The sequence below is a fragment of the Microplitis mediator genome, chromosome 7, assembly GCF_029852145.1.
Source record: "Microplitis mediator isolate UGA2020A chromosome 7, iyMicMedi2.1, whole genome shotgun sequence".
NCBI lineage: Eukaryota > Metazoa > Arthropoda > Insecta > Hymenoptera > Braconidae > Microplitis > Microplitis mediator.
In genome coordinates this window covers 5,482,525-5,495,257 of record NC_079975.1, presented here as the reverse complement: position 1 = coordinate 5,495,257, position 12,733 = coordinate 5,482,525, and the positions used below count along the sequence as shown (strand labels likewise).

Genomic DNA, 12,733 nt, shown 5'->3' with positions numbered 1-12,733 from the left:
TCAAACTAAAACTGAAATCAAGTCTCTATTTATGACCAATTATTTCTCTGTCATATCAAGTAGTACCCGAAGTATGGATAATAACAGTATTCCGTATTGTTATAGTAGAAATACGATATTGTTATAATAGCAATGCAGATAATTATAATAGAAATACCTCTCAGTCAAACCAGAGATAGCTAATGTAACTATCTAGCATTGCTAATTCAATGTATGTAACTCTTTGTCGATCGGTAATACTATTAATGCAACAATAATAATAATTATTATTAGGGGAAGGAGGAACAAAGCGGGGTACTTAAGGAAATACTAAGGTTTTAAGACTCAAATACGCTAAATCTTTTTGTTTTTAATGATATTCAAAGTAAATAAACAAAAATTTCAGTTGCTGTTGAAACAAAAAAATTTTTGCTCTTGCGGGCAAAATGGAACACCCCCTTAAAAAGGTGAAAAAAATAAATTTCTACATATTAGATAAAATTGATTGAATTAAATTTTTTTATAAGTAATTTACATATAAAGAAAAATTACATTTTACACAATTATTGGATGCAAAGAAAGAAAAAAAAAATTTTATTGGTTTTTATTATAAAACAAAAGCCATTAACATTTTTCAACCGACACTCGATTTTTGAAAAAGTTTAACAAAAAATATTCAAAATAATGCTCAATTATATTTACAAAAGTGATTTTGGAATGTTTAATAAACATTTAAAAAATAAAATTTTTTTTTTTAATTTTGGGGGTACCCTGGTTTACCTACCCTACCCCCTTTTGCCCCCCCCCTCCCCCTATTATTGTTATTATTACTAGTTTTGTTATTAAAGGAATGACGAACTTACTAATTTAGTTAATTGGCAGGTTATAATAAATTCTTAACTTCGTATGAGTGATTCCATATGAATATCGATTCGATGTTCCTCATTGTAATACCATATATTAAGAGAGAAGAATTGGAAACCGAAAGATGTTAAAATTATGGAAACGGTTTCACCCCGAATATACTTGCCGGACTTATCAGTAAAGTTGATACAAGTATTATATTCTACTTAAGACCGTTCAAGAGACGATAAAGATAATGGCAGTAAATTCTTATTATGAAGATGTTCAAAAAATTATTAGTATTATTATGGTTTAAATGAAGGAACAATGGCTTTACTGATCTGCTTAATTGACATCGTTTTATTATTTTTGCGGGTAACGTTTCGTTTATTTATTAATTAAACTAAATTTTTAATGTAACTCATTATATAGATATGGGTCTGATGATGTTAATTACCATTAACAAAACGTTACCCGTAAAAATAATAAAATGATGTCAATTAAGCAGATCAGTAAAGCCGTTGCTCCTTCATTTAAACAATATAAAAGTCTGATCGTGTCAATAACTTTAACATAAAATTATTGTTTCTCATAATTAGTATTACAAAAGTTTACCAAAGATGTTTTTGTATTCATAATATTATCCGAGATTGTATCGTTGTGTAGTTTAATCGAACACAAAAACATAATACATAAGAAAATTGATATTAGTTAGTCAAATTATAAATGTTTTTAGATATCCGTTTTCATTTATTGGAAAAGACCGTAAAAAACAGGACGAATATAGAAAATCGATACGTACACGAGAAAATTACTATGCCCTTGGTAAAATTTACAATGATTACCGTAATTTGTGATATAATAATTGTCAATTTTACGACGGCCATAATAATTTTCGCAGTCCGATTAGATCAATATCCGTCAGGTGGCCAAAATGCTCCGGCTTAACTATGATACCATAACATTTCAAACAAGAATAGTTTCTCCATGTAATTTTCTTTGAATATTTTGTATTTAACATCATAAGTGTACACTGAAAAATTCGCCAAGTGAACACGGATTAAATCTATGAATGCGGAGCAGATAAATTTTTATATATTCTACTCCTTCGGAGTGAAATTCACTCCAAAAAGAAGTTTATTTTCATATTAAAGCTCCGGATCAAAGTGACTGCGGGTTAAAATGAAATCCAGATCACTCCGAAATCACTCCGCTGAAAAAAACTCCCTATTCACGCCCTATGCGGAGTGTCTTTTTTTTAAACTCCGGAAATCCGAATCCACTACGATTTTTTGCAGTGTAGTAATTACGATAATAATAATAATTATTATTATTATTCTGAATAATAAACCATCCATAAATATAGCAGCGATATATTTATTTACTTAATAATAATAATAATAATAAATTCACCAAATAGTAGTATTTATTTGATTTACGATATTAAATATTTTATAAAATAAATAAATAAAAAATATTTGAATTCAATGAGTTGTAAAATTCGTGCGTTTAAACTTTTATGTGGATGTTAACACGGTCATATGTAATAAATCATGCGAGCATTTTCACGTTCACAGTTGGTTAAACGTGAACTACACTACACTATGTAGATAGAGAATATAATGTAGAATGAAATGGAAGGAAAACAAATGAGCAAACGAGTAAGATAGATAGGGTAAGAGGATAGAATGTGAAAAGTGGAATCAAGTAGTCGTAATACGAGTTGTGGTAACCGCACACATTCATTAGTAGGTAAAACGTTGTTCTTGTCATCCTCCTCATTGTTTTTGTTTTTATTGTTGTTGTTGTTGTTACTGTTGTCATTGCCGCTGTAATATTAGAGGGTGTTCAGAGAATATCTATGATAGGGTTAAATTTTTTACGAGGATATTAACGAGTATTTAGGGTCGCAGCTCTACGTGTTTGGGGACTGAAATCTTTATTAGGGTTCGTTATTAATGTATACATATATATTTATGTAAATGCTTTTTTTATGGCAATTTACGCGTTAATTTTGGTTTACCTGACTCGTAATTATGTCATAATTTTATTTTTCTCTCATTTTATTTAAAAATATTAAATGTTTTATTTGAAAGTTTGTTGTTAAAATAAAATGCTACAAAATTTGTTTGTACATTCGATAAATTTTAAAATATGTTAAATTGCTTTTTACTATTAATATGAAAATTCACGAAAGCATTTTATTACTTTTAAAACTTTCCAGAAGTACTTTTAAAACTAATTTTATATCTCAGTTAACGCTGTAGAGACCACAGAGCAATTTATTATTGTAACTATAAGTAGGATAGAATTGCTTTCTCAGTTTATTTCATTTGTCGGATCGTTAGAAGATACAGTCTATAAAATTTGTCTTGTTATTATTTTTTTGTTAAAATTACTTTATCAAGAGTATATATGGAAAAAAAAAAAAATTAAGAGAAAAATGGATATAAAAAAACTTGTTAACAACAATTTTAAGTAATTCCCAATCAGACTTTTTCGTCTTTTAAAACTTAAAATGTTAAAAGTAATTATTCGAATTCATGTTTGTTTTTTTAATTATCTATTATCAAATGTTTTTTTATTTTCTCAATTAAAATTTGATTGTTTTATTATTATTTCAATTATGACAAGAAATTAAATAAATAGACAACAAGGTTCTTTTACTGCATGTGAATAAATTTAAATTATATTCATTAGAAAAAAAGTTTTCAAAATTAAAAATGGTTGAAAAATTATTTAATTAACTTTTAACTTCCCGCTAAGAAAATTGCAAATGTTCAAAAAAAGGGAAGTTATTGGTTTCGGTCCGATTTTCGAAAATCGAGTTTTCATCAGATGTCGACGTTTTGAGGTCCTAGGAAACTATTCTGACTATTCCCGGATGGACGTCCGTGAGTATGTGTGTGTGTGATATTTTTTTCGTCCGACGATATCTTTGAAACGAATCAACTGATTTGAACGTTCTTGGTGGCAACCGACAGAGCTCACCAAAACTTAGATTTGATTAAATTTTGGGGTAGATCGGTCATGTAATTTACAAGTTATTCGAAGAATAAAATTAAAAAATTTTTTTTGTTTTTGATTTTTTGCGTATAACTTATAAACCACTTGCCCGATTCACCTCAAAATGTAATCAGTTTTAAGTCTTGTTGAGCCCTTTCAATTGTCTCCAAGAACGTTCAAATCGGTTTATTCCATCCAAAGATATCGTTATACAAAAATTGTAATTTTTCAGTGAAGGTATGTTTTACTGGCCTAACAAATTTTTGAGCTCGAAAAGCTCAAAATTTTACAAGTTACGATGTTTCCGAGCTCCCTGAGCTCGAAAACAGCTGGAAGTTTTGGAGCTGGTCCGCAGGGTCAGGCGGTTTTCAGATTTTTTTGACTCAATCTCAAATTTTTCTTTACGTACAAATTATCGGATTTTCAACTCTATGATTTACAACAGATTTCATACAACAGATGTCTCGAGATTCAGAACAGTAAATTACGCCTGACCAAAAGTACGTGAAATACTTAATAACGGTGTAATATATTTTACTCTTTCATCATAAACCGGACATCTAAGTAGGAAATGAACAAAAGTCTCAGTAATTATTACTTGTAATAATTGACAAAAAAAAAACGAAGCAAAATTAGTTTACAAAATTAATAAAAAAACTTTAATTTAAACATAAATTTTTTACTTATGCATACTGATTGTTATATCATAGAATTTATGTAAAACAAAGTAACGTAAATTAGCTAATTTAAATTGATAGCAATAAAAAAACTTTGACGGATTAAATAATTCAATTATCATCAGACACAGGATAAATTCTCCACTCTAGCACATGATTTATGCCTGCCTACGCGAAAGATATTGAATCCATAATTCTGTTGATATGGACTATAACTCTCCGCAGAAAATTCACGGACATTTTCATTATTAACATTATTACCTGTATTACATTGAATGCCACCTAATTAATTATTCCTGAATTATTGACTGAAGAATAATAAAAATTCTTTATTTTTCATTTAAATATTCATGTTAATTAAAAAAAAAATTTTTAATGAATACAATTATACTAAAGTTACAATCTGATGAACGTCCTAATTTTGAGAATGACATAAAAATAATTAAATAATCATACCCTAGAATAATTTTAACTAACTAACTTTGGCCTTCTAAGTCTAGTCATTTTAATAACTAATGAGCACTATAACAATCACATCACCAACTATAAAGTTAGTCTAGTTCATAAAGAATATAATAACAGATTCATACTATAAAGTACAGCTTATCAAGAGGATGAAACTACAAAGTTTCGTAGGATGACGTTCCTAGAGAAAGTGAAGTTTAAAAAGTAGTTGAAGTGAATGATAATATCACTAAAAATAAATTATGAATAAGTTTAGTGTTCAAAGACGAAAAGCAACTTTTGCTATGGTTAAATTTTACCATTTTTTTATAAATATATATGTATATATGCACTGGTAAATCTTTTTTCAGTAGAAAAAAATTATCTATTTTTGTTTTCCTTCTACTCTATCACTCAGTATACAGAAAAGAATAAAGAAAAAAAGTACTGGAAAGTAAGATATGAAAATAATATAAAAGCAAATCGTACGACGAAAAATATTTTAAAAGTTCAGGCCATAAGTTAGTCTTTAGTAGCTCACGTCTCAACGCTTGTTGTAAATGCGGTTTTGAGCTTGGTTTAACGTATATACCTTATTTTTTATAGTTTATTTTTTGTTTGTTTCTTATTTTTAGCACTTGAATTTTTTCTCAAAACCATCAAGTGAAAAGTTTTAACAAGAATATAAATTATTAAGAAAAACTTTTTATTACTATAAATATTTTTTTTAAAATAATAAACAACTCAATTTAAATTGAAGAAAAAGTTATAAATATATACGAAAAAAAAGTTTAGCGAAAACGAATTTATGGCTCCCAGCAATACTACAAATAGTAAAAAAAATGTCTAATGATTTCTTGTTTATCTTGGAATATAAATTTCTCAGATGATGGCGAAATTTACTTAGTTTTAGGTAAAGCTAAGAGCTACCCTCGTTAACTGCTGAAACAATGTTAAAACCTATATTGAGACATTGTACAAAACAAACTTCACGGCCCCTCCATGGCTAACATCTTACTAACATTTGTCCTACCCTCAGAAAAAATTGGTCATTTGTTTAACATCATCTCAATCCAATTACATTAATGGAACATTTAGTAGCCGTAGTAATTATTTTAATTATTACAATAAATGTTTAAATATATTTGTAATTATTTTTACTCAGTCTTTCAAAAACATACAGTACTATATTAACTACCCGAGTCAAATAGCAAATTCTAGTTTAGTTCTCAAAAGCCTCAATTCCTTTGATGTTTTATTTGCCGCCCAGTAAGTAACTCTATTTTAATACTCAAAATCCTCAATGAGAACTATGAGGTCTGAATGCGAATAATTTATCGATTTCAAATTATAACTAAGACCTTAAAATTCTCAACGAATGAAAAGTTATAGTTCGGAATTTGAAAAATTTTAGATAGAAAAGGGAGGGGAAAAAAAAGGTCGAATGAGAATTTTGAGGCTCAAATGCGGATAAAATTAATCCTGTATGTTTTGAGTATTTTGAGGCTCTATTCCAGATTATGTCATTCCAGTATAGTCCTCAAAGTGGTAAAATGACTCATAACTACTACTCTGAGAACTAAGCTAGAATAACTTTCTACAGTAGACTCTCCCTAATGTGACTCTCCGTGATGTTACACTCTCTCTAAATTTAACAAGATTCTCTCCCTAATGTTAATAATCCTGTCTCCCACTACGTTTTTTTGCGCAACCAATAAAAAAAAAATCTTAGTGGCGGGTAATTCAAATCTTCCTATTTGCACCTATACGATTAAATCCTAACCTAAAAATGATTTTTTTTCCGTACATTACACATTTTGACTGCGCAGACCTGCGCACATAAGACATGAGTATTGGTATGGTGGGGACGGCAAGATTTGTTAATATTACGGAGATTTTACTGTATACTGTTGTCAATCTTAAAATTCTAAATTGATCCTCAAAAACCTCATTGAGAACTTTGAGACTTAAATCCGAATTTGTTTTTTGACTCGGGATTCCATTTAATTCCTTACTCAGTAGACTTATTCGAAAAAAATAATTAACAATTATTTTTAGACACTACTGTTGGCTACAAAGATTTTTCAACCCCATCGTACTTTTTGTCACCCTAATTAACTAAAATATTGATAGAAGAGTTAATTAGCTACATTTTTATAGTCATACGTGATGATATATCTGATAATTATTTAATTTTCATCATCAACAGTAATAGGGATAGTAGTAAATATTTATTAAGGATAGTGATTTTTTACTACTGTAAAAAATTTGCGGAGTGAACGCGAATTAAATGAGTGAATGCGGAGTAATTGCGAAGCGGATGACTGTTTATTTATTTAATCCCCTGAGAGTGAATTCAGATTGAATTAAAATCCGTATTGACTCCCAATTACTTACAGTGTATTAATGTGATTTTTTAAAATTTTGTTACAGTTATTCATGATTGATAACTGTGCGGATGACTGGCGAATTGCAATGACATGGCAACGAATATGTCAAATATCATTAGAGCTATCAATTTGTGCGATTCATCCTATACCAGGTGAATACTACTTCCTGTGGACGACTAAATTGGCGAATAAGGGTGGTGACATGGGTGCACAATGGGTACCATACGATGTTACACTCTCGTTACCAATGTTCCTACGACTTTACCTCATTTGCCGGGTGATGTTATTGCACTCAAAATTATTTACCGACGCCTCGTCGCGAAGTATAGGCGCTTTGAATCGCATCAACTTCAACACGAGGTTTGTCCTCAAAACACTCATGACCATTTGCCCAGGCACCGTATTATTAGTTTTTATGGTGTCACTTTGGATCATCGCATCCTGGACGTTACGACAGTGTGAAAGGTACTTTAAATATATATATTAATTAAATACTATTGTTATTATTATTTAATCCTGGTTATTTTCTATTAAATCCGATTAATGTTCCATTATCGAAATCAAAACTTATTCAACTGAAATTCATAATTTCATCTCTTTTGATCATAAATCGAAATTCATTTAGAATATTGTAATTATAAAGTTATTTATTGTCCTATCAATTGTTCTCTTCATTAATTATTATTACAAATAATTAGTTGCATAATTAAAATAATTCAAGTATTTTATAAAAAATATATGTCAATATATGTTCGTAAAAATTGAAAAAAAATTTATAAGCATTCATTTTTATTTCAAATAAAAATGAATACATTGATAAATAAATTATTCATTTACCGATATGAATATTTATGTAATTTAATAGGTAATTTGTATGAATAATTTAAATTAATAATTCACTGCTTCAAAATACAGAATTATAATTTTAATCAATCAAATAATTTAAATAAGTTAAGAGAACTGCTACCTTATAAACGGTTAAAATCGATCGATCTTGTATATCTATATCGAGTTCGGAGTACTTGTATTTACATAATGAGTTTAAAGCATAATTTCGTAAGATTATTTCTTCCAACATATTTTTAACGATAGGACATGACTGTAAAATTAGTAGTTCGGATTTAATAATTACTCCAATATTAGTCTTTTAATTTAAGGAATCGATACTCGCGCTTACTTCCGATAGACTTTTCTCGCAAACTAAAATAAGTTGAGATTTCTTGGGCGAAAAAAAAATCTTAGCTTTTTGACGTCCGTCGCCTTATTAAAAGTCGATAATTTCCTTCTATTATTGTCTACAAGGGTTAATAATTTTCATTTTAAAAAATCCCGAAACGTATCCTGACATTCTCTGACTTTTCGAACCTCTAGTTTACAGAATCGGAGGGGGCGGGATCTTTTAAACATCTTGCTCAAAATTTTTGCTATCCAATTGAAACATTAAATACTCATTATAAAAAATATTTAACACAGGGTGATCCAAAATTAGTTTTACATCGGCGAGATTTAGATTGAGGAGATAATTCTGAGCAGGAAGCTCCAAATAGCATATATAACCGTCTAGACGAAATTTAAGACAAAATTCAAATCTTCAACCAAGAAGAAACTCGAGATTAAAACCAAGGCAAAATTTAAGACTAAAACCAAGACATCAACCACGACTTAATCCAACACTAAAATCAAGACAATATTTTAGACAGAAAATTAAAAATAAACGTTTAATTGAAATCAAAACCAAATTCAAGCCTAAAATCAAGACGAAATTCAAGACAAAATCCTAGACTGAATTCAAGTCTCAAACCAAGACAAAATTCTAGACTAAAATTTTTCATGGATGGTTATGTTAGCTATTTACCAATTCGAATCTTTCAAAAGAAATGACTATTGACATTTGAATTAAATTCTAAATAAAACAATTAGATGTGAACCTAGCTACGCGCCACGCTGCCAAACTTATTATTTATTCTTTTCTATTTCTTTCAATTTCTAAAGCTCGTTTCTGATTAGCCACTGTAAATATTTAATAACTCCCACAATATTCAAAATTATGAAATATTGTTCAGTAACTTTATGCTCAAAATTAAGTTCTCAATCTAAATCCCACCGGTGTAAAACTAATTTTGGATCACCCTGTATATGAGTCTATACATAGGATATTTATGCGTCAAATTCCATAATCAGTTCAATATTTAAAAAAAATTAAACTTTTTTGAAAAGTAAGAGACGAATCTAAGCATTTGCGTAGAGTAAACTCCGGATTTGGACACTTTAAGAACTTTGATAACGCGATTTATAACATATGTTAATATATTACATTTTTATAATATTAAAAAATTCTTATTACCGTTTCATTCTTTTTTAAATTCTTCATTCATAAAAATAGTCTAAACTCCCTAAAAAAAAGTACTTCTGCTCTCAGTTTCATTACGAACACTAAAAATGTCAAAAATTTGTGTTATCTCTTTGGCTATTTGTTTAGGGCAAGAATTTCGACCAGGCAGCAGACACGTATTCTGCACATATATTTTTTTAATTAAAAAAAAAATAAAAAACTTGTGGCTGTCTTTATTAATTTTCCAGATAAACGTACCTACAGATAATAGAAACACTTTCGGGAAATCGCGCTTAAAGTTTATACTGACATCTACGTGAGCTCGACTGCGCCGTCATAAATAATTTTTCATGAGACAAGAAAATATTTATGCTTGCATGATAAATAGATATTTTTGTCCAGAATAACATTTTTTACTGGAATTTTTAAAAAATGAATTTGTTTTCATCATTCGAGTAGGCCTCCTAAAATATTATTTTACAGTTAAATGAATAAAATAAAACTGTTTCAATTTCACAAGACTTTAATGTGGTTTAAAACATCAGTTGACTAAAATATTCCATTAACATCAAAACCACAAAAATTGAATCATGAAAATAATAAATCAAACAACCAACATCAATATTATCTCTTTTTGTTTTATCAAACAAAGTTCTGTTTAAAAAAAAAAAATAATTCAAACAATTCGCTAATCAAATATTAAACTTATAATTTCAAAGCATCAAATTGAAATTTCTCTCAAAAGAAAAAGAAAAAAAAACATAAACTATGATAAGTAATTTGATAAATGACCTCGACATCAAGCCCACTAATGTTCATTCATTTAAAAATAATTAAATCACATTCAACAAAACGTTTTAGCCATGATTACCTGAATTTTTAAACTTAAACGATAAACTTTTCATTTGAATATCAAAAGTAATGTAATTCGCTTAATGGAACAATCCACGAAAGATTCTTACCGCATGATATATAGATATACAGACATTTCGTTAGCTTATTCTTCAACAAAACGAGTTAAAAAAGATGTTAAACTATTTGAAAGACAAATGCACTCGTTATCCATAAATGGTCGATCGGGCTTCAAAGCTCCATTGCTCCATTGAAAAGCTCTCAACTTCACAATCTCACCTTCTTCATTCCAATTTTTTAGTTCCCTCTTATTTTTTTATTCTCATCAATTTATTCCTTTTTTCATTCTTTCTCTTTCTCTTTCGTTTTATTTTTTTCATTATTATTTCTTTCCTCACTCGACTGGACTTTAACACTTTTTATGCTCACTATCTACTCTAAAGCTCAACCCCATATATATATATACATCTATATATGTATATGGCGGTAGGAGAGCACACGAAACCACCCCCCGGTGCAATAAAACTCAGACACGTAACTAGTGTGAACAAATGTGTGAGATTTAAACATAACGATTGAGGCTCCAGAGATTACAGTACTTGTTATCAATATATCACTGGTAACTACTATGTCCGGTTACTACACCTAGAAAACTCCAGCTGTTAAGCTCAAACTATACTTTCCCATGAAAAATAACGTTTATGGCTTTATCACTTGCTACGAAGCTTTATCCCAGGTTATTAAAACTCACACCAATTGCTATCCACTACTTTTTCACTCTACACAATCCGAAAAAAAATAAACGACCGCACAAAAAAATAAACTATTAAAACTAAACAATAAAAACAAACACATTATGGGTGTTTTTCAACAAAAAAATTCATAATAAAAAATAAATTGATGCTCTCCGTCGAACTAAATCTTAAAACTTTTACAGTTTAACTTTATTTAACGACTATAAAATCATAAACTTATATATACACATGTATATGTATATTGTATTTTCTGACTCATCTGAAATTTATTTCGTCATTTAACTTTATTATTTTGTTGATTCATTAAATGTATGTTTATTTTATATAAAAGATAATACAATCTGATGATTTGATTTTTTAATATTTTTAATGCTAAAAAAATTCAAATTTTTGTTCTGATAAAAAATAATTAGATCTTGTCAATGATAATTATATTCAAATAAATGATTGCAATTAGATCCAAATATTGCACAGTTAGAAATTTTGTGTATTTGTGTTAAAAAATTATTTGGTTTAATTTTTTGTGTTGATTTTTAACACAGAAATCTGTTAATTCAACACAAACCGTTTGTGTTATTTTACTTTAACAGATTTTTTATGTTAAATGATTAGAAAATCTAGAATGTAACACATTTCTTGTGTTATTCGAAAATTAACACAAAATTTGTGTTGTTTGACTAAACGTTCCCGCGCAATTCTTCATTACTATAACCAAGCAAAGCATTGTAGCAGCATTGTCTGCAGGAAAATTTGGATTATAATTTATTTGCAATTAAATATATACATTTTACAATTAAATTTAGATAACTTTCATACCTTTTTGACCTGGTTCAATTGTTTGCTAAATTGAAATAAGTTCTGCTAAGGGTAGATAGATCAGTATACTTGAGTTGGTTAGGTTATGTGCTTATGTTTATTAGTTGATTTTAACACGAAAAATGTGTTAAATTTACACAAATGTTCTGTTAAATGTACACAAATTTTCTGTCAAAAGAACAGATTTTATGTGTTCAATTTTATTTAACATAAAATTTGTGTTAAAGATCAACACAAACGCAATGTGTTGAATTAACACAAAAATTTGTGTAGACCGTTTGCAACAGACGACTTGTGTTGAATTTAACACAAAATTTCTAACTGTGTGCCTATAGATTCAACTATACAAGATTACATGAAAAAAAAATTTTTTTTAACGGCAACTGAAAATTTTTTGTGTTCACTTTTTGAATATCATTAAAAAAAAAAAAAATTTTAGCTTATTTGAGTTCTCGAAAACTTAGTACTCCGTTTTGCCCCCCCCCCCCCCCCCCTCTCCCCTATTATAATTATATGAAATTGATTGATCGTAAAATTTGATGGAAAATAATTTTGGGTCTATCTGATAAATTTTTAGGTAACTGTATACTTAAATCTTTATTTATATCAAAATTTTTGGGATATATATTTACATATTTA

The 12,733-nt window shown here is 28.5% G+C and overlaps 1 protein-coding gene across 5 annotated transcripts in view; it reads left to right on the top strand.

Moving 5' to 3' along the window:
- The window catches only part of LOC130670906 (small conductance calcium-activated potassium channel protein), a 152,591-nt gene that overhangs the window by 133,054 nt on the left and 6,804 nt on the right, over positions 1-12,733 (top strand). For all 5 annotated transcript variants that reach the window (XM_057474528.1, XM_057474529.1, XM_057474530.1 and 2 more), the window contains one exon: positions 7,383-7,804. In XM_057474528.1, the coding sequence (XP_057330511.1) occupies positions 7,383-7,804 (422 nt within the window). The remainder of the gene's footprint in view (positions 1-7,382; positions 7,805-12,733) is intronic.